Source organism: Neoarius graeffei, chromosome 10 (assembly GCF_027579695.1).
Source record: "Neoarius graeffei isolate fNeoGra1 chromosome 10, fNeoGra1.pri, whole genome shotgun sequence".
NCBI lineage: Eukaryota > Metazoa > Chordata > Actinopteri > Siluriformes > Ariidae > Neoarius > Neoarius graeffei.
In genome coordinates this window covers 60,506,392-60,525,205 of record NC_083578.1, presented here as the reverse complement: position 1 = coordinate 60,525,205, position 18,814 = coordinate 60,506,392, and the positions used below count along the sequence as shown (strand labels likewise).

Genomic DNA, 18,814 nt, shown 5'->3' with positions numbered 1-18,814 from the left:
AAAGAGACCATTATAATCCAGCACATTTCACTAGGCAAGATAACTAGCCTTCCGGCAGATGCTACTCCTCTTAACAAAGTGTAGCTGCCACATAATGCCTTTGAGATTGCCAGAGGTTTGAGGCAGCACTTGACTGAGAGAGTGTGTGTGTGTGCGTGTGTGTGTGTGTGTGTGTGCGTGCGTGCGTGTGTGTGTATACACTGGGAGTAACAATAAAACAGGGAAAAAGTTTCACTTGTTAAATATGGACTGCATCAAATGTAATTTCAACAAAAAACGGGTGTTCGTAACATGTATATTGGAGAGGTATGGGGCTGTAGTGAAATTAATTTAATTTTGGTATGCAAATTCAATTACATGACCAAAGTGTAATATTTGAACATTGCAATTACACTCAGTGTGAGAACAGTGGTGCAGTGTGGCCTCAGCTGGTGTCTTCAGATGTACCACACACAAATCTAGAAACAAAACTGTAACACTAAAACCATTCAAATATCTTTTTCTCCATTATGCATAATGATGAGCTTTGCTCTACCTCACAAACTTATACCTGCACACTCCTGCCATCTGTACTTCCTCTGGCTATTGGAATACAATTAGCAATGCAAAGGTCATCATTATTAGTTATAATAGCGAAGACTTAGAATTGCCTGAACATGTTCATTATGCCTCAGAGAGACTATGCCTGATGTTACAGTTTTAGGACTAGGAGGAAGGAGATTTGTTCTGACACTGTGAAATGAATTATGCCTTAAACCAGTGAGACCAAGCATTCTAATGCAAACTTTCTGTATTATCTATGGCAGCTTTCACTAAATACAGCATGCATTCAATCTGGAAGGAAAACAGAATAAATGTTGGCGCACAAGAGTATAAAAAAATGCATAATAAAAACCACCTTCTTTGTTTTAACAACTGTTCAGTCTAAGCAGAAAGCCTACAAAAGTCTGTTTGTTGTAGACTGCTCTGAATCTGTGTCTTGCTGATCCCTGGTGGATTATAATGTTCTCCCAGCTGCAGAGTTTTATTGAATGTCATAACACTGCTGTGGCAGTAAATTTAATGAGACAATAGGGAGGAACTGAACTTACTTTCTAGAACATTCAAAGAAAGAGTATCTTTCTTATTATTATTTGGTCAGACACAGTCTGGGTTTCCTGTTCTTTTCCAGTGTGATCACAGACTATTTGGATTTTCTGGAATGCTATGGATATGAATTAAGCCTAGATCTTACCTGAATTACTGGAAACAAATTAACATATCCTCAGTAATCTTGATCTTTGTCATGTCTCTGTCTGTCTTTGTTTTGAAGCAGTTCTCCAAATCCAGTTTCCTATATCCTCAGCAAACTGGTACAAACATTTCCCAGAATTCTCAACCAGCCCATGCACTACAAGCCACATCACCTGACCAGTCACAAATGCTCTGCACACTGAACATATCTCCCTGTTTACGAGTAAATCTTCCACGTTCCCTTTAGTCCATGGGCTCTTGTGGCTGTACAAGCACATCCACCAATTGTCCTCAATGTCTTTATTCATATCCCCTGTTTCCATCCATCACCATATCTTTAACTTTCATATAAAGCCCTGAGATCAAGTCCATACAGAATTACAGAATACAGAATGTATCTATTTGCCAATTACAGGGTGTAGAAGGAATTCTTTTTGGTGCAGTTTGCCTGTACAGGACAGCACATTGAAGAGTACAAAAATATAAATTACAATACAATACAACCCCAATTCCAAAAAAAAGGTGGGACAGGGCCAACAAAAGACTAGGAAAGTTGTGGAATGCTTAAAAATAAATAAATACACTTGTTTGGAACATTCTACAGGTAAACAGGTTAAATGGTAATTGGAAAGGCTCAGTCAGTCATTCATGAGCAAGGATGGGGCAAGGTTCACCACTTTGTGAAAAACTGCATGGGCAAATAGTCCAACAGCTTATTAACGTTTCTCAATGTACAACTGCAAAGAATTTGGGAATTTTACCATCAACAATCCATAATATGATCAAAAGATTCAGAGAATCCAGAAAAGTCTCTGACATAAGGCGCAAGGCCGAAAATCAAAATGCCAATAACATTTAATACCTCCAGCGGCAGTGCATTAAAAACTGACATATAATTGTATACGGTAATTCTTCATGGGAACACTTCAGAACACCAGTGTCAGTAAACACAGTTCATCGTTGCATCTACCCTGTAAAGTGAAAGAAAGTGTCTTCTGGGCTAAAGAGGAACAGGAACATTGAGATTGTTACCAGTACAAAGTTCAAAAGCCAGCAGCTGTGATGGTATGTGTTAGTGCCCATGGCATGGGTAACTTGCACATCTGTGAAGGCACCATTAATGCTGAATGGCACATACAGGTTTTAGAGCAAAAATGCTACCAGCTTGATGATGTCTTTTTGAGGGATGACCCTGCTTATTCCAGCAAGATAATGCCAAGACACATTCTGCGCATGTTACAACAGCATGGTTTCATAGTAAAAGAGTGCAGGTGCTAAACTGGCCTGCCTGCCTCCCATTGAAAATGTGTGGCACAGTATGAAGCAGAAAATACAACAACAGAGACTTTGTTGAGCAACTAAAGTTGTATATCAAGCATATGAAAAATATGAGAAATAATTTCACAGTCAAAACTTCAAAGGTTACTGTCCTCAGTTCCCAAATGCTTACTGAGTGTTGTTAAAAGAAGTGGTGATGTAACACAGTGGTAAACATGCCCCTTCTCAACTTTTTTGGAACATGCTGCAGATATCAAATTCAGAATGAGTGCATCACACATCACATCACATTATCTCTAGCCGCTTTATCCTTCTACAGGGTCGCAGGCAAGCTGGAGCCTATCCCAGCTGACTACGGGCGAAAGGCGGGGTACACCCTGGACAAGTCGCCAGGTCATCACAGGGCTGACACATAGACACAGACAACCATTCACACTCACATTCACACCTACGGTCAATTTAGAGTCACCAGTTAACCTAACCTGCATGTCTTTGGACTGTGGGGGAAACCGGAGCACCCGGAGGAAACCCACGCGGACACGGGGAGAACATGCAAACTCCGCACAGAAAGGCCCTCGCCGGCCCCGGGGCTCGAACCCAGGACCTTCTTGCTGTGAGGCGACAGCGCTAACCACTACACCACCGTGCCGCCAGAATGAGTGCATATTTACCAAAAAACAAAGTTTACCAGTTTGAACATTAAATATCTTGTTTTTACATTGCATTCAATTGAATATAGGTCGAAAAGGATTTTCAAATCATTACATTGTTTTTATTTACATTTTACACAGCATCCCAACTTTTTTTTTAATAGTTGTACAATACTGTACAGGAAGTATAAAAGCGTAATGTATGGATACTGCTGATACAGCAGAATGTAGTGGTGTAACATAATTATTGTGACCATAATTAGTGTTATTGTGCAGTTACTGCAGGTGTTACTGCAATTACTAGCTGAACTGTACTGGTGTATTAAAGTGACTTGTGCTGCATGTTAGAGGGGAGCGATGTAGGTAGGCTGCTTAGAAGAATTGTAGCCTTGAGGAAGAAAATGTGCAAGTGTTGACTGGTATGGGATTTCAGGACTCTTGTTCCGGATTATGGAAAGTAAATGCTGAAAAAGAAAGTGGCTGGGAAATGTAGAGTCTGCCATGATTTTCCTCACTCTCTTCTTTACCCTGGATGAGTTCAGTGAGGGTGGGGAGCTGACCGATCTTTTTTTCTGCACTTCGGATGATGCTCTGTAGCTTGCATTAGTAGTGTGAAGTGGCAAAGCTGAACCAGGAAGAAATGGAGGATGTAACTATTGATTCTATTATAGCTCTGTAGAACAGGACGAGTAGCTTCTGTGACAGCTTAAATTTCTTTAGCTGTTTCAGACAGTGCAGGCATTGCAGGGCCTTTTGGTGATTGTGTTGGAAATTTTGTACCATTTGAGGTCCTGCTCAATGATAGTAATGCAGGAATTTGTGTGACTCTGGTCTGCTGACTACTGACCTATTTATTTCTATCAGAAGGTATGGTGGATGCTTCTTTCTGAAACCAATAATCAGCTCCAGATGTTTGCATGTTCAACTCTGCCATCACCATGCTGTCATGACTTATTGCTGTCCAATATGTGCACTCATCATTGTTTGACATGAGTCCCACCAGGGTTGTGTCATCTGCAAACTTGATGAACTTGATGGAGTCACTCACAGAAGTACAGTCATTGGTGTACAGTGAATAAAGCAGGAAGAATGCATGCAACTTTGTGGAACACTGGTGTTAAGGTAGAATGGGTTTGAGAACTGGCTGTCCATACTGACCTACCATTTCCTGTTGGACAAGAAATCAATATTCCAGCAGCAGACAGGTGGATATATGTTAAGCTGTTTTACTTTATCTAAAAGTAGGTCAAGGATTATGTTTCTGAAAGCAGAATATGCCAAGGTTTCCAGCAAGACCAATGCTTCTGCACTCTCTCCACACAGACGCTATAATTGTTCCATAAACCAGCTGTTCAACACAACCCCACCCTACATCATGTGTTGGCCACCTAAAGGAGGAAGTGGACTGGAAGCATACACTGAGGAGTACATCACAGACCCTCAAGCTGAAGTATTTTTATCCCCTTCTATGGAAGCCCATGCTCGTCACATCAAGAGTTTGACTTCTGAGGAACCATCTTGATGTGAAATATGAGGAATGTGAATTTCACATACCTAAAGCTGTTAGCATGTAGGGAGTATTGATCACATTGCAGTTATCTTTGGATAAGGAGCCTTGTATCCTTCCATCTAATGTTGTTCATTGTGACTCTATCAAATAGCAATAACAGTAGATGCATCCATACATAGAAAATACTGAATCATTTCTCTGCTAATTCTAGCTGCTTACTCATCCTTATCACAAATGATAAATGCAAGACCTAAAGCAAGAAATGTACTAGAAAGTTCTCTAAAGCCCTATGGGTTTCTCAGGGCGTCTTAGGATTCTAAACATGCAAGTCTTTGAAATCAACTTCAGACAAAGTTGCATTTGAAATGAACAAAGTGGAATTCTTACATAATAGGAACAACCGTACAAGGTCTGAAGAAACACTGATTAAATTTGATCAAAGCTTTATGGCACAAAAGCAGAATGGAAAAATGCTGTTCCAATCATTTTGTTGATCTTTATTGTCATCTCTCAAAAATACAGTAAATAACTGAATGGCTTTTGTTGGCCTGGAAAAAGTGCATAGACAAGAAATATTCTGATGTAGCTAATATGCAATAGCTACTCTGTGTGTGTGTGTGTGTGTGTGTGTGTGTGTGTGTGTGTGTGTGTGTGTGTGTGTGTGTGTGAGAGAGAGAGAGGAAAACGGCTTCAGTTATATGTTTAATCATAATTAGGAAAGCTGAGTACTACAGTAAAGATGTAAATTGGCTAGTGTGAACTTCACTTTTTAAAAAGCTAAATGAGCATCACAGCAAATTATGCTTAACAGAGTTGTAGTCTATTAGAGTATTTACATAAATGACACACTTACCCTGCAGTTTCCCAGTTCCTCTGCTGTTAAAATGATGGTGCCACATTTTTTCCCTGGAATACCCCTAAAAACAAACCAAATTAACTACATATCAGTCAACTGTACTGTACATTCTTAAGCAGACGAAAGTGAAGAAATGAGTGAATAACTTAGTACCACAATGAACATTTTTGTAGCAATACAGTGTAGTAAATACAGTTGTGGTCAGAAGTTTGCATACACTCATCATGGACATGAATGTCATCATGATATTGGGCTTCAATGATTTCTTTGAACTGATCTTTTCTGGGGAAGAATGTTTGTACAACATGCATCTTTGATAGAAATAAAACAAGAATTTGGTGCACAGGTTTTAACTGACTTTGGGTTTTAACCTGAAATCAACAGGTTAATAATATACATACACCCACTTAGTTTATTAATTCAGTGGTGCTGAAAGTTCCAAAATGTCTTTTAACTTGCCAAGGCTTGTTAACTTCCTGTTAGTGATCATGATTGACTATTGAGGTATTTCACCTGACGTCACAGGGTCACGTGACGCCCCGGTGTCCGCCATTTTGAACGTCAAGCTACATACTAACGCTGCAGACAGAGAGGGAGAACCAGCTTGAAAAAAAAAAAACGTGTTACAGACACCTAGAATAGATTAATTTGTCAGTAAGCACTCTATAAATAACCATGGTGTTTGCTTGTTGTGCTGTGGGCTGCCACAACAGACAGGGACAGCGTGCAGGACGCTCCTTTTACCGGTTTCTAGTGATGGGAATTTCGGCTCTTTTTCGGGAGCCGGCTCTTTTGGCTCTTCTTACTATAAGGAGCCGGCTCTTTCGGCTCCCAAACGGCTCCTGAGATTTTATTTTTGATTTAATTGCTGCAATTAACTAGTTAATTAATTACATTATTATTTATATTTTATCAATAGGATGTTTTCCATTTTATTTTTTAGTTTTTGTAGCCTTTGTAAAGTATAGCAGTGTAACAATGTTCTAGCTATAGAAATAAAACTTACTTACCAATTAATAAATTATTTTCTCACAAACATAATGCAAAACTGTGTTATATTACCAATATAAAATACACAGCTGGTTTTCCCATCCTCAGGTGCCTCACAGACTCCTCTCCCCTGCGCTCCACAGCTTTAAGCATTACACCAATTTTCGTATTTTCGCAGCTGTGAATGACATCAACCCCCCCAACCAAAAAAAGTAGGCGTACACCATGCTACTTTTTTTCCTTTGAATGGTAATAGACAACACAAAGACACAATTGGACAGCAACTTTTTTTGTGAAAGTCTCTCTCTCTCTCTCTCTCTGAGGCACCTAAGGACAAAAAACTAATTCGGCTCCCCAACTCGGCTCCCACCGAAGAGCCGGCTCCCGTCGTTCACTTCAAAGAGCCGGCTCTTTGAACCGGATCGTTCGCGACCGACACATCACTACCGGTTTCCTACTGACCCTGACAAGAGGGCCAAATGGATTGCAGCTGTGAAGAGACAGGATTGGGAGCCAACAGAGTACTCCAGACTTTGCAGTGATCATTTCATTTCCGGTTAGTTTATCAGTTAACGCAATTTTGATAAAATATATAGCAAAAAGTAAATGGGTCAGTGTTTGTTAACCCATCTGAGCAGTGAAACAAGGCAGTGTTAATTTGTCTAGGGTTGCATGTAGCAGACATCAGACATAAAACGCAATAATAGAGGCTAGAAAGAAACAGGACACAGAAATAAATAAACAGTGCTCCATACCAAGGCTGGGTACAGTGTTTGTGATAAAAGACAGATCCAATTTAACATGAATCACAGCTTACTTTCTTGTTAAAATGTGCAAAGGTCTCCACCATCTCATACCACCTTGCACTGAAGGACTTAAGCGTGCCGTCCAAAATGGCTGCGTCACGTGACTTGGTCACGTGGGTGAAATACCTCAATAGCTGGTAGCTTCTCTTTGACAACAACAAAAAAAGGGGTGGTTTAGTAAGTACAAGTTATTGGGACATGTAATCACTTTGCCAAGGACTTTAAGGAGACCCAAACGGTCACCCTCCGCTGAGAGGAAATTGGTCCAGATGGTCAGGGACAACCCAGGGACCATCAAGGCACAGGGTTGCCATGAACTGGAAGCTGCTAGAACACCAGTGTCACTGTTTACAGTCAAGTGAGTTTTGTATTGCCATGGACTGGGAGGCTGCCATCCAAAAAAGAAGCCCCAGCTCCAAAATTGGCACCTTCAAGCTTGACTAAAGTTTGCAGCTGACCACATGGACAAAGAAAAAGCCTTCTGGAGAAAAGATTTATAGTCAGATAAGACAAAAATTGAGTTGTTTGACCACAGTGACCAATGGTATGTTTAGAGGAGTAAAGGTAAGGCATTCAACTGCAAGAATAATGTATCAAGAATAATGTATCAAATGTTAAGCAACTGTTAAGCAAGTTCAACAAAGTGGATAGAATAATAAAAGAAGCCTACCTCAGAATTCTTCAGCATAACCTCAAACCAGATTGGGTTTGAGACAGGTTGAGGGGCAGCCATGACCTGAAGGTTAAAGAAGCAGACTTGGGCCCAAAGGGTTGCTGGTTCAGTTCCTGAGACCAGCAGGAAAAACATGAGGGGAGTTGGCTGAATGAACAGCACTTACCCCTCCCTCTGTATTACGGCTGAAGTGGCCTTGAACAAGGCACCTAACTCCCAACTGCTCCCTGGGTGCTGTAACAAAGCTGCCCACTGCTCTGGGTATGTGTGTGCTCATTGCTCACTTGTATGTGTGCACACATGTGTTCACTGTTTCAGATGAGTTAAATGCAAAGGAGGAATTTTGTGGTGCTTAAGTGTACATGTGACCAAATAAAGGCTGCTCTTCTTCTTCTTCAGCTAGATGGCTGAAACTTGGACACAATTGGGTTCCAACAGGACAAGGACCCCGAACACATCCCAGCGGGTTGTGGAATGGATAAAGCAGGCTACCATTAAGCTTTTGGAATGGACTTCTCAAAGTCCTCACCTCAACCTTACCAAAAATACGTGGACTACGCTTAAAAGTCAGGCCCATGCCAGGAAACATACACGTTTAATTGAACTCTAATAATTCTTCCAAGAAGAGTGGTCAAATATCCAGTCAAAATTCTGCCAGAAGCTTGTTGATGGCCACCAAAAGTGTCTGGTCAAGGTGAAACTTGCGAAGGGACATTTAACCAAATATTAGGTGTGCTGCATGCATGTTTTTGATCCTATATGTATAATTTTGACTGTGTGTTGATTTCAGAAAACCCAAATTCTTGCTTTGTTTCTATTCAAGATATATGTTGTTCATCTCTTCTTCCCCAGAAAAAGAACAGTCAGTGGTCGAAATACTTTTTTCCAGTGTTCTGCAATATTGCAGAATGTCAAAATTTTGTTCTGCAATTTGGGAATATTTTCTGCAAATACACAAGCCTCCATACTACACCCTTCTCAACCTAATAATGCCTATATTTACATCATATCTAGCTTTACAACTCATAGCATTACTGTAATTCTTTATTCTCTCACTATTTTTAATTTCAGTCTTCACAGATCCTTTTCTGCAGCAAAGTTATCATTCCATGATACCTCCACAGGTCTTTCATCCCCCTCACCCTGACACTATGGGCTACTACAACTTGAAGTATACCAACTAATTCATAAATGTACTAGTTATCACATCCACACATTATCCTTCCACACAACATACTAATAAAGGTATCACCACAATAAAAAATAGAACACAACTGTTCTTCAAGAAACAAAACATTCATTTTCATGTTACACATCATGTTACATTTTGTCAAGATTAAGTTTCTAGCTTGAACAATAAATTGTTACCCAAAATGTACTTCATTCACAGTGTTTGCATCTGCAACCTGTAGTTTTAAATTGAAAGCAAGGTTTCAATTCTACACTCTGTTACATCTTACGATGATGCAAAGAATTGATGCCATTAAGGAATAAAACCCAACTGGCAAATGGAAAGACGTTTGGGTTCATTGTGTTTGCCTGGCTTCTAAAGTGCAAGGTCATGAACTGAACTGAGAACTACTGCAGGGGCTTCACTGCTCTAAACTAACAGCAGAAAACTGGGTACAAACTAATCATGGCAGAACTGAGAGCTACAGAACTACTGAGGGCTACAGAACTGAACCTATGAGCTTTGTCTTACAGGGCAAGTGTTTTACTTTGTGCTAGTCTGCACCACAGGCAAGACAGCACTAGTAAAAAAAATAGAACATGTACAGAAAACATGTATTAGTGTAGCTTGGTATGAGAAAACAAAATATTCAAAAGTATCTGTGAATAAAGGTGAAATACTGTTGCTGTCTTCAAAAGGGATATAATATCAGTATAATTTTGCATGATTCAACAATACAATATATAGAAACCTATATAATTTACCAATATATGTATGCAAGATAAGAACTAGTCAGAGTCTTCGCTTTCTGAACCAGATCCCGTCTTCATTTTTGTCACCCTTGCGGACGCGCGATCTGTCGCTGTTGTTGTTGGAGTCATGCTGGCTGCCGGTTTTGCCGAGATATGACAAAATTGTCCTTGTTTTCTTGGCGTTTTTGTCAGACTCTTGCTCTGAAGAAACAATCCTCTTCTTGGGAGCCATGTTTGTTGTGCTGCATTGAATTCTGGGAGATGCATGGCGGAAACTGCCGAACACTGCCAAGGTAGTTGTCGGGTCCTCCCGGCGGGTATTAAAAGTGACGAAATCTTACATCGGAAAATGGCAACTGCCCTTATTTGGTTGTCGTCGCCTTTCGTCAGTATTACGTAAATATTGCTCAACTTTGACCTGGAAAACGTTGTCAGGTTCGCGTGGCGCAGGTTTCAGTTTATTTACAGCGCCGCTAGTTTGCTAAATTGAGAACCATTGAATCCCGAGCCTGATTTTTTCATTCTGCAAAATTGCAGGTTGTTTAATTTTTCTTCTGCAGTCTTGAAAATCATTCTGCAAAATGCAGACTGCAGACGGGTATTTCGAACACTGACAGTTCAAAGAAATCAGTGAAAGCCCAATATTGTCATCATCCATAAGGAGTGTATGTAAACTTCTGATCACAACTGTATGTCTGCAAAGAATCTTTTTAAATAATGAAACAAAACATTTCTATATGTCAAACACAGTAAATTACTAGAAAGTAGAATTAAATTATTAAAACTAATCAAGTAAACTGAAATCAGTATTTAGCATGACCACCCTTTTCTTTTAAAGTTGTATCAGTTTTCTTAGGCACACCATCATGTAGTTTTAGAAGGAAATTGCCCAGTAGGTTGTTTCAAGAATCTTGGAGAAATTGCCACAGATTGTCTACAGTCTTTAACTTTTTCACTTGTCTCTGTCTTTGCAGATCCTCTGAGCCTCAGAGCTGAGCCGCAATTATGCTTTTTATGTGAAAAATTCAATATCCCTTTTTTTTATTAATTGCATGCAAAAGCTTCTCTGTAAGTGTTTTTGTTTGGAATATTTGAAAATCTGAAATTAGATTTTTTTTTCTCACTGGACACACTAATTCAATACTGTAGAAGACAAAATATGCATAAAATGTAAATTTAAGGCAAAATGTATTATAACATTTTAAAGCATTACTGAAGTTTCAAGAACATATTCATGCCAAGGTTTGAGTCCTCTTGAAGAGGTTTATAACCTCATATAAGTTTTATAACCAACTAAATAAAGGTTTCTGCAAGATCTACTAAGGGCCCTGAATACTGCACCCTAAGAAAGTTTCAATGATATGCCATAAAAAAGGAGCTAATATAATAAGGAGAGTGTGGCAGCGGGGGAGTGGTCAAGCGCCGGCCTGTGACAGGAGGGCGGAGTCAGGGAAGGTAAGTGGCAGAATCACTACACCTGTCATTAATTAATGTTTGTGTGTCTTCCCAGTGACCGCGCCCTATTTAAGGAGAGAGAGAGAGCAGAGGGAGCTCTCTCCACACCTAGACGGCTGATGTGTGTGCGTGTCTGACTGTGTGTGTGAGAGTACAGAGATACGCTGAAAAGCTGAATAAAGGAGTTTTGTGAACTCAGTTCTGTCCTGCCGTCCTTCTGTGCTCCACCCACTTACACGAACTGTCACAGTGGTGCTGAAACCCGGGAATGAGTACAGAAGAGAACAGCTCCATGGAGTCCTCCACCTTCGCCGACCTGATCCACGTCCTCACCATGGCCCAATGGAGCCAGCACCAGGCGCTGCTCGCCCTCCGAAAGGAGCAAGAACAACGGTTCGAGGCCCTGGTGCAAAAGGAAGATCGTCGGGCATTCCGGCACCTCCTCGCATTGGCGGGGTCCACCATTTCCACCGCTGTGGGCCCTTCCCCCCTCACCCTCACAAAGATGGGCCCGCAGAACGACCCCGAGGCATTCCTCACGCTCTTTGAGCAGGTAGCGGAGACCTCGGGGTGGCCAGTGGAACAGCGCGTGGCGCGCCTCCTCCCCCTGCTAACGGGAGAGGCGCAGCTGGCCGCGCTACAGATCCCCGCCGACCGCCGGCTGGCCTACGCGGACCTTTGCCAGGCCGTCCTCCAGCGGGTGGGATGCACCCCGGAGCAACAGCGTCAGCGTTTCCGCGCTCTGTGCTTGGAGGAAGTCGGCCGGCCGTTCGCGTTTGGCCAGCAACTCCGGGATGCCTGCTGGCAGTGGTTGAGGGCCGACAGCTGCGACGCCGAGGGACTCATCGACCAGGTGGTACTGGAGCAGTTTGTCGCGTGTTTACCAGCAGGAACCGCAGAGTGGGTCCAGTGCCACCGCCCGGCGTCGCTGGATCAGGCAATCGAGCTAGCGGAGGACCATCTGGCGGCTGTCCCGACGACAGGACAGCAGACGACCTCTTCTCTTCTCTCCTCTCTCTCCCCTCCTCCTGTGTCTCCTCCTCGCCCTATTCCCCCACCGCGGAGGCTGGGGCCGGCGCCACCTCAGCCGGCCCACCGCACCCGCGGTGCCCTCCCGTGTCTCCCTTCTGTGTCCGTCTCTCTCCCCCCTCAGGTGAGTGAGCCCCAGAGCACTAGTGCAGAGAGGAAGCCCGGGCCGGTTCGCTGGCGCGGTGGGGAGCCGGGCCACCTCCAACAGCAGTGCTCGGTAATGGAGGTGGGCGCGGTGGTTCGGATCCCCGACGCACCGGGAGCCGCCCTCGATCGGGCCAGAGTGTATCGCATACTGGTGAGTATCCAAGGGGATACATATCAGGCGTTGGTGGATTCTGGCTGTAATCAGACCTCAATCCACCAAAGCCTGGTGCAGGACGAGGCATTGGGGGGAGCACAATTAGTGAAGGTGTTATGTGTGTACGGGGATGTTCACAACTACCCTTTAGTGTCGGTCCACATTTTTTTTCGAGGGGAGAAATTTATAGTGAAGGCGGCGGTTAATCCTCGCCTTACCCACTCTCTAATTTTGGGGACTGACTGGCCGGGATTTCGGGATTTAATGACACATTTAGTGAAGAGTGGGTCCTGTCATTTAACAGGGGGAGGTCCCGGTGTCGCATTGGCGGGAGCAGCCTTCACAGAGCCGTCTACGTCATCTCCGCGTCAGAGTGAGGAGCCGCCGGCTCCTCCTCCCTCTTTCAGGGAATCCCTCGCGGATTTCCCGTTAGAGCAGTTGCGAGACGAGACTCTGCGGCATGCGTTTGACCAAGTGAGAGTAATCGATAGTCAAACGCTCCCACTGAACGCCACCCCGTCCTTCCCCTACTTCACGATTATGAAGGATAGATTATACCGAGTGACGCAGGGCACTCAAACTAAAGAGCGAGTCACGCAGCTTTTAATTCTGAAGAGCCACCGGGAATTGGTATTCCAGGCAGCTCACTTTAATCCCACGGCTGGACACTTAGGGCAGGATAAAACACTAGCCCAAATAATGGCCCGGTTCTATTGGCCAGGGATTCGCGGCGATGTCCATAGGTGGTGTACGGCATGCCGCGAATGCCAGTTAGTAAATCCAGCGGCCATTCCAAAAGCGCCTTTGCGCCCTCTACCGTTAATCGAGACCCCGTTCGAAAGAATTGGGCTGGATCTCGTCGGGCCATTAGATCAGTCAACACGAGGGTACCGCTTTATATTAGTTCTAGTGGACTATGCAACGCGATACCCGGAAGCAGTGCCTCTTCGCAATATCTCAGCACACAGTATTCTTCCGCATTATCTCCCGAGTTGGAATCCCGAAAGAGATTCTGACTGACCAAGGCACCTCGTTTACGTCATGTACACTGAACGAACTGTATGGGTTGTTGGGTATTAAGCCGATCCGCACCAGCGTGTATCACCCACAAACGGACGGTTTAGTTGAACGGTTCAATCGCACCCTCAAGAACATAATTAAAAAATTTGTAAGTGAGGACGCACGTAATTGGGATAGATGGCTCGAACCCTTGCTCTTTGTCGTGCGAGAGGTCCCCCAAGTCTCCACGGGGTTCTCCCCGTTTGAATTGTTATACGGGCATAAGCCGCGCGGCATCCTAGATGTGCTGCGGGAAAATTGGGAGGAGGGACCTTCACCAAGTAAAAACGAAATCCAATACGTTATTGACCTGCGCGCAAAACTCCACACACTCACGCACCTAACTCAGGAGAATTTGCGGCAGGCCCAAGAACGACAGACCCGCCTGTATGACAAGGGTACGCGCCTTAGGGAGTTCGCACCAGGAGAGAAAGTACTCGTACTCTTGCCCACATCGAGCTTGAAATTAGACGCCAAGTGGCAAGGACCCTTTGAGGTCACACAGCGAGTCGGGGACGTTGACTATGAGGTGAGGCGAACGGATAGGGGTGGGGCGCTACAGATTTACTACCTCAACCTGCTCAAACTCTGGAACGAGGAGGTCCCCATGGCGTTGGTGTCGGTGGTTCTGGAGAAGGCGGAGCTGGGGCCAGAGGGTCAAAAGGGAACATTGGCATCGCGTACCTCTCCGGTCCCCTGTGGAGACCACCTCTCCCCGACCCAACTCGCGTAGGTTGCCCAGTTGCAGACCGAGTTTTCGGACGTGTTCTCACCCCTGCCCGACCGCGCCAACCTCATAGAGCACCACATTGAGACGCCCCCGGGGGTGGTAGTGCGTAGCCACCCTTACAGGTTACCCGAGCACAAGAAAAAAGTGGTTCGGGAAGAACTCAAGGCCATGCTCGAAATGGGCATCGTCGAGGAGTCCCACAGTGACTGGAGCAGCCCGGTGGTCTTGGTACCCAAGGCCGACGGGTCGGTCCGGTTCTGTGTCGACTATAGAAAAGTCAACGCGGTGTCTAAATTCGATGCGTACCCAATGCCTCGTATTGATGAGTTGCTCGATCGGCTAGGCACGGCTCGTTTTTACTCGACACTAGATTTAACAAAGGGTTATTGGCAGATCCCCTTGACTCCATTATCCCAGGAAAAGACAGCCTTTTCCACACCATTCGGCTTACACCAATTCGTCACACTTCCTTTTGGGCTGTTTGGGGTGCCCGCTATGTTTCAGCGGCTGATGGACAGGGTCCTCCGCCCCCACGCGCCCCTCCAGTGGCTCCACCGCATGAAGGATGCCAACGCGCAGATCACCCGTTGGTATCTGGCACTCCAACCCTTTAATTTCAAGGTGATCCACAGGCCGGGGTTGCAGATGGTTGTGGCGGATTTTCTCTCCCGTCGGGGGGGGTAGTCGGCTGCAGGCCGGACGGCTGTCCGGCCTGAGTCGGGCAGTGGGGGTATGTGGCAGCGGGGGCGTGGTCAAGCACCGGCCTGTGACAGGAGGGCGGAGTCAGGGAAGGTAAGTGGCAGAATCACTACACCTGTCATTAATTAATGTTTGTGTGTCTTCCCAGTGACCGCGCCCTATTTAAGGAGAGAGAGCAAAAGCAGAGGGAGCTCTCTCCACACCTAGATGGCTGATGTGTGTGCGTGTCTGAGTGTGTGTGTGAGAGTACAGAGATACGCTGAAAAGCTGAATAAAGGAGTTTTGTGAACTCAGTTCTGTCCTGCCGTCCTTCTGTGCTCCACCCACTTACACGAACTGTCACAGAGAGTTATCACAGCACTGAACCTCCAGTTTGCTGGATGTTTACTGTCAAATAATATATGAACAAGCATGTACAAGCATACAGCTAAATAGCTTGTATTTATTTCACATAAGCATGTCTTAGTATAAGCAAATCAATTTCCATCCATCCATTATCTTATCAGGATTATGGATGAGCTGGAGCCAAACCCAGTTGACATTCTGGGCAGGTCGCTAATTTTTTGCAGGGCTAACATATAGACGAACAACCATTCACACTCATTCACACCCATGGGCAATTTAGAGATGTCAGTCAACCTAATCTGCATGTATTTTGACTGTGGGATGGAACCAGAGGTTTACGGTCATTTAGCACAAAAGTCTTTTCGCACAAATAATTTAGCACAAACCTGAAGACATTTAGCATAAATCTGAAGACATTCAGCACAAATCTGAAGTCCTATCTAAGGCTACGTTTACATTAGACCGTATCTGTCTCGTTTTCTTCACGGATGCACTGTCCGTTTACATTAAACCACCTGGAAAAGCCGGGAAACGGGAATCCGCCAGCGTCCACGTATTCAATCTAGATCGTATCTGGTCCGGTGCTGTGTAAACATTGAGATACACGAATACGCTGTGCTGAGCTCTAGCTGGCGTCGTCATTGGACAACATCACTGTGACATCCACCTTCCTGATTCGCTGGCGTTGGTCATGTGATGCGACTGCTGAAAAACGGCGCGGACTTCCGCCTTGTATCACCTTTCATTAAAGAGTATAAAAGTATGAAAATACTGCAAATACTGATGCAAATACTGCCCATTGTGTAGTTATGATTGTCTTTAGGCTTGCCATCCTTCCACTTGCAAGTAGTAAGTGATATGCGCTGGGATCACACACACAGCGGCTCAGTCCCGAATCACAGCTTGTGCACTTCACTTGCGCGCTGTGTGAGCTGCGCAGGGCCGGAGTGCGCACCCTCCAGAGGGCACTCGCTGTTCAGGGCGGAGTGATTTGGAGTGCAGGATGCCTGCGGAGCCGAGCGTATCCGTGTATTGGTGTTGCTGTGTGCACGCAAATCGTGTATTGGTGTTGCTATGTGCACACTAATCGTTTTAAAAACGTTAATCTGATGATCCGCTGATATGGTCTAATGTAAACATGGGCTAAAAGTGTTGTTGTAAGAACAGTGGGATAGATGGTGAAGATTTTCATTACATTACAGGCATTTAGCAGACGCTCTTATCCAGAGCAACATACAATATACCCAGAACAGCCTGGGGAGCAGTTAGGGGTTAGGTGCCTTGCTCAAGGGCACTTCAGCCATTCCTGCTAGTCCAGGGAATTGAACCAGCAACCTTTTGGTCCCAAAGCTGCTTTTCTAACCATTAAGCCCCCATCTTCACTTTTGCAATCCTATTGTTCCATCAAACATCTTTTCAAACATGATCAGTAAGTATTTAAAATAAAGAATAAATGTTCTTAGAACTTGGGCAAAATGTCTTCAGATTTGTGCTAAATGACTTATGCGAAAAGACTTTTGTGCGAAATGACCAGATACCGAACCAGAGCACCGGAGGAAACCCATGCAGGTATGGGGAGAACATGCAAACTCCACACAGAAAGGCTCTAATCGGCTGCAAAGTCAGAACCCAGAACCTTCTTGCTGTGAAGCAACACTACTAACCACACCACCATCGTGCTGTCCAACAAATCAATTTGAATTGTGGAATTCTCAGCTACAATAATTACCCTTCAATGTCGCTAAACATAAACCAGGGAATTGTCTGAGTATTTGAAAAATTAGCTCCTGTAATACTGCATTAATTCACAGTAAATGCACTGTTTCATTCTGATGAGACACCAAAATCTTGGATGATGAAACCATTCGAAATGCCCCATCTAATTTCCTGTTAAATCCCTTAGCAGTGAATCAGGTTGTTTATTATTGATGTGGCTTTTACTGCTCTCTGCTCCCAATGTTTCCCAGCACAGTCAAACAGAATCAATGAAGTTCACACCTCCCCATGTCCAATTTCCAACTGACTTGCATGTGATCAAACATCAGAGCCCCCACTGGCCTTGCAAGTGTTGTGTTAAATGAAAAGTAAATCATTCTTTAAGAAAGTGTTTTTATGTTTATATAGTGGGGCATACAGGCAAATTGAACTAGTTAATGTGTATAGTTTCAATCTCCAAATTGAGGACCAGAGTTTCCTGTCTGTCTGATAGCCAATGTGCAGTCTAAGTGGACAGACATGAGTTGGTCAAGTTCACTGAAGTTGCCATTCATGAGGAAACTTAATAACAGTGAGTCAGGAAAAGCATTAAAAAAACCCATAGAAATAACAACAGTGCAGCACAATTGTATATCACATCTAAACAAGTGTTGCCAGGCAAAACAAACCTCGCCCGGCAGCACTTATTTTATACCTATATGTTGATAATGGTAATATTTCTCAATCATCAGCTGTCAGGTTATAGTCCTATGAAAATCCATGACCTTGAGTTTGGCATTTCAAAGTCATTCAAGGTCAAAGGTCATGATGCCAAATGAAAGCCTATATGGTACTTCCGAAAAATTGATAATGGTAAATATCTGTCTACCATCAATTGTTTTCAAGTTACAGCCCTCTGAAAATCTGTGACCTTGAGTTTGACCTTTCATGGTCACTCAATGTCAAAGATCATGGTACTAAATGAAAGGCCATATGGAAGTTCCTATATACTCATAATAGTAAACATATGTCTACCGGCAACCGTTTTTGAGTTATAATGGAAAATATGTTATTTTGAATGAAAGGTTTACCTTTCTGGTGACCTTGACCTGTTTACCCCGAAAATTTAATCAGGTAATCTACAGACCATTGCCCACCTACCCTGAAAATTTGAAGTCAATCGGTGCAACCGTCTAGACGCTAGATTGTTAACAGACAGACACACAAACAAACAAACAAACAAACTGATTACAATACCTCGCCCCACTTACTCCATCACGGGCGAGGTAAATATCAGGATATGTAGCATTATTGATTGAGAATAAATGTCAGTTTAAGCGAACTATAGCTGTATCATGACAGACCTAAAATCAATATAGCAAAGACAGCTGAAATAAGAAAAACTCTAAAATAGTCCAGAATCTGTGCAGCTCCTGCTTCTCAAGTCAGATTATTTTTGAGTAAATACTACACGTCATTACACAATACGTTCAAATGCACAAAAGTAATGCTGATCAAACAAGATTTTCACAAAGCCTGCTAACGAAGCCAGAGTCATAATGCACAGGGTAGAATATTTTTA

General features: G+C 43.7%; 1 protein-coding gene across 2 annotated transcripts in view; it reads right to left on the bottom strand.

Annotated features, from left to right (window-relative positions):
• The window catches only part of cpne5a (copine Va), a 251,172-nt gene that overhangs the window by 93,798 nt on the left and 138,560 nt on the right, over window positions 1–18,814 (bottom strand). For both annotated transcript variants that reach the window (XM_060931999.1, XM_060931998.1), the window contains one exon: window positions 5,525–5,588. In XM_060931999.1, coding sequence (XP_060787982.1) covers window positions 5,525–5,588 — 64 coding nt within the window. The remainder of the gene's footprint in view (window positions 1–5,524; window positions 5,589–18,814) is intronic.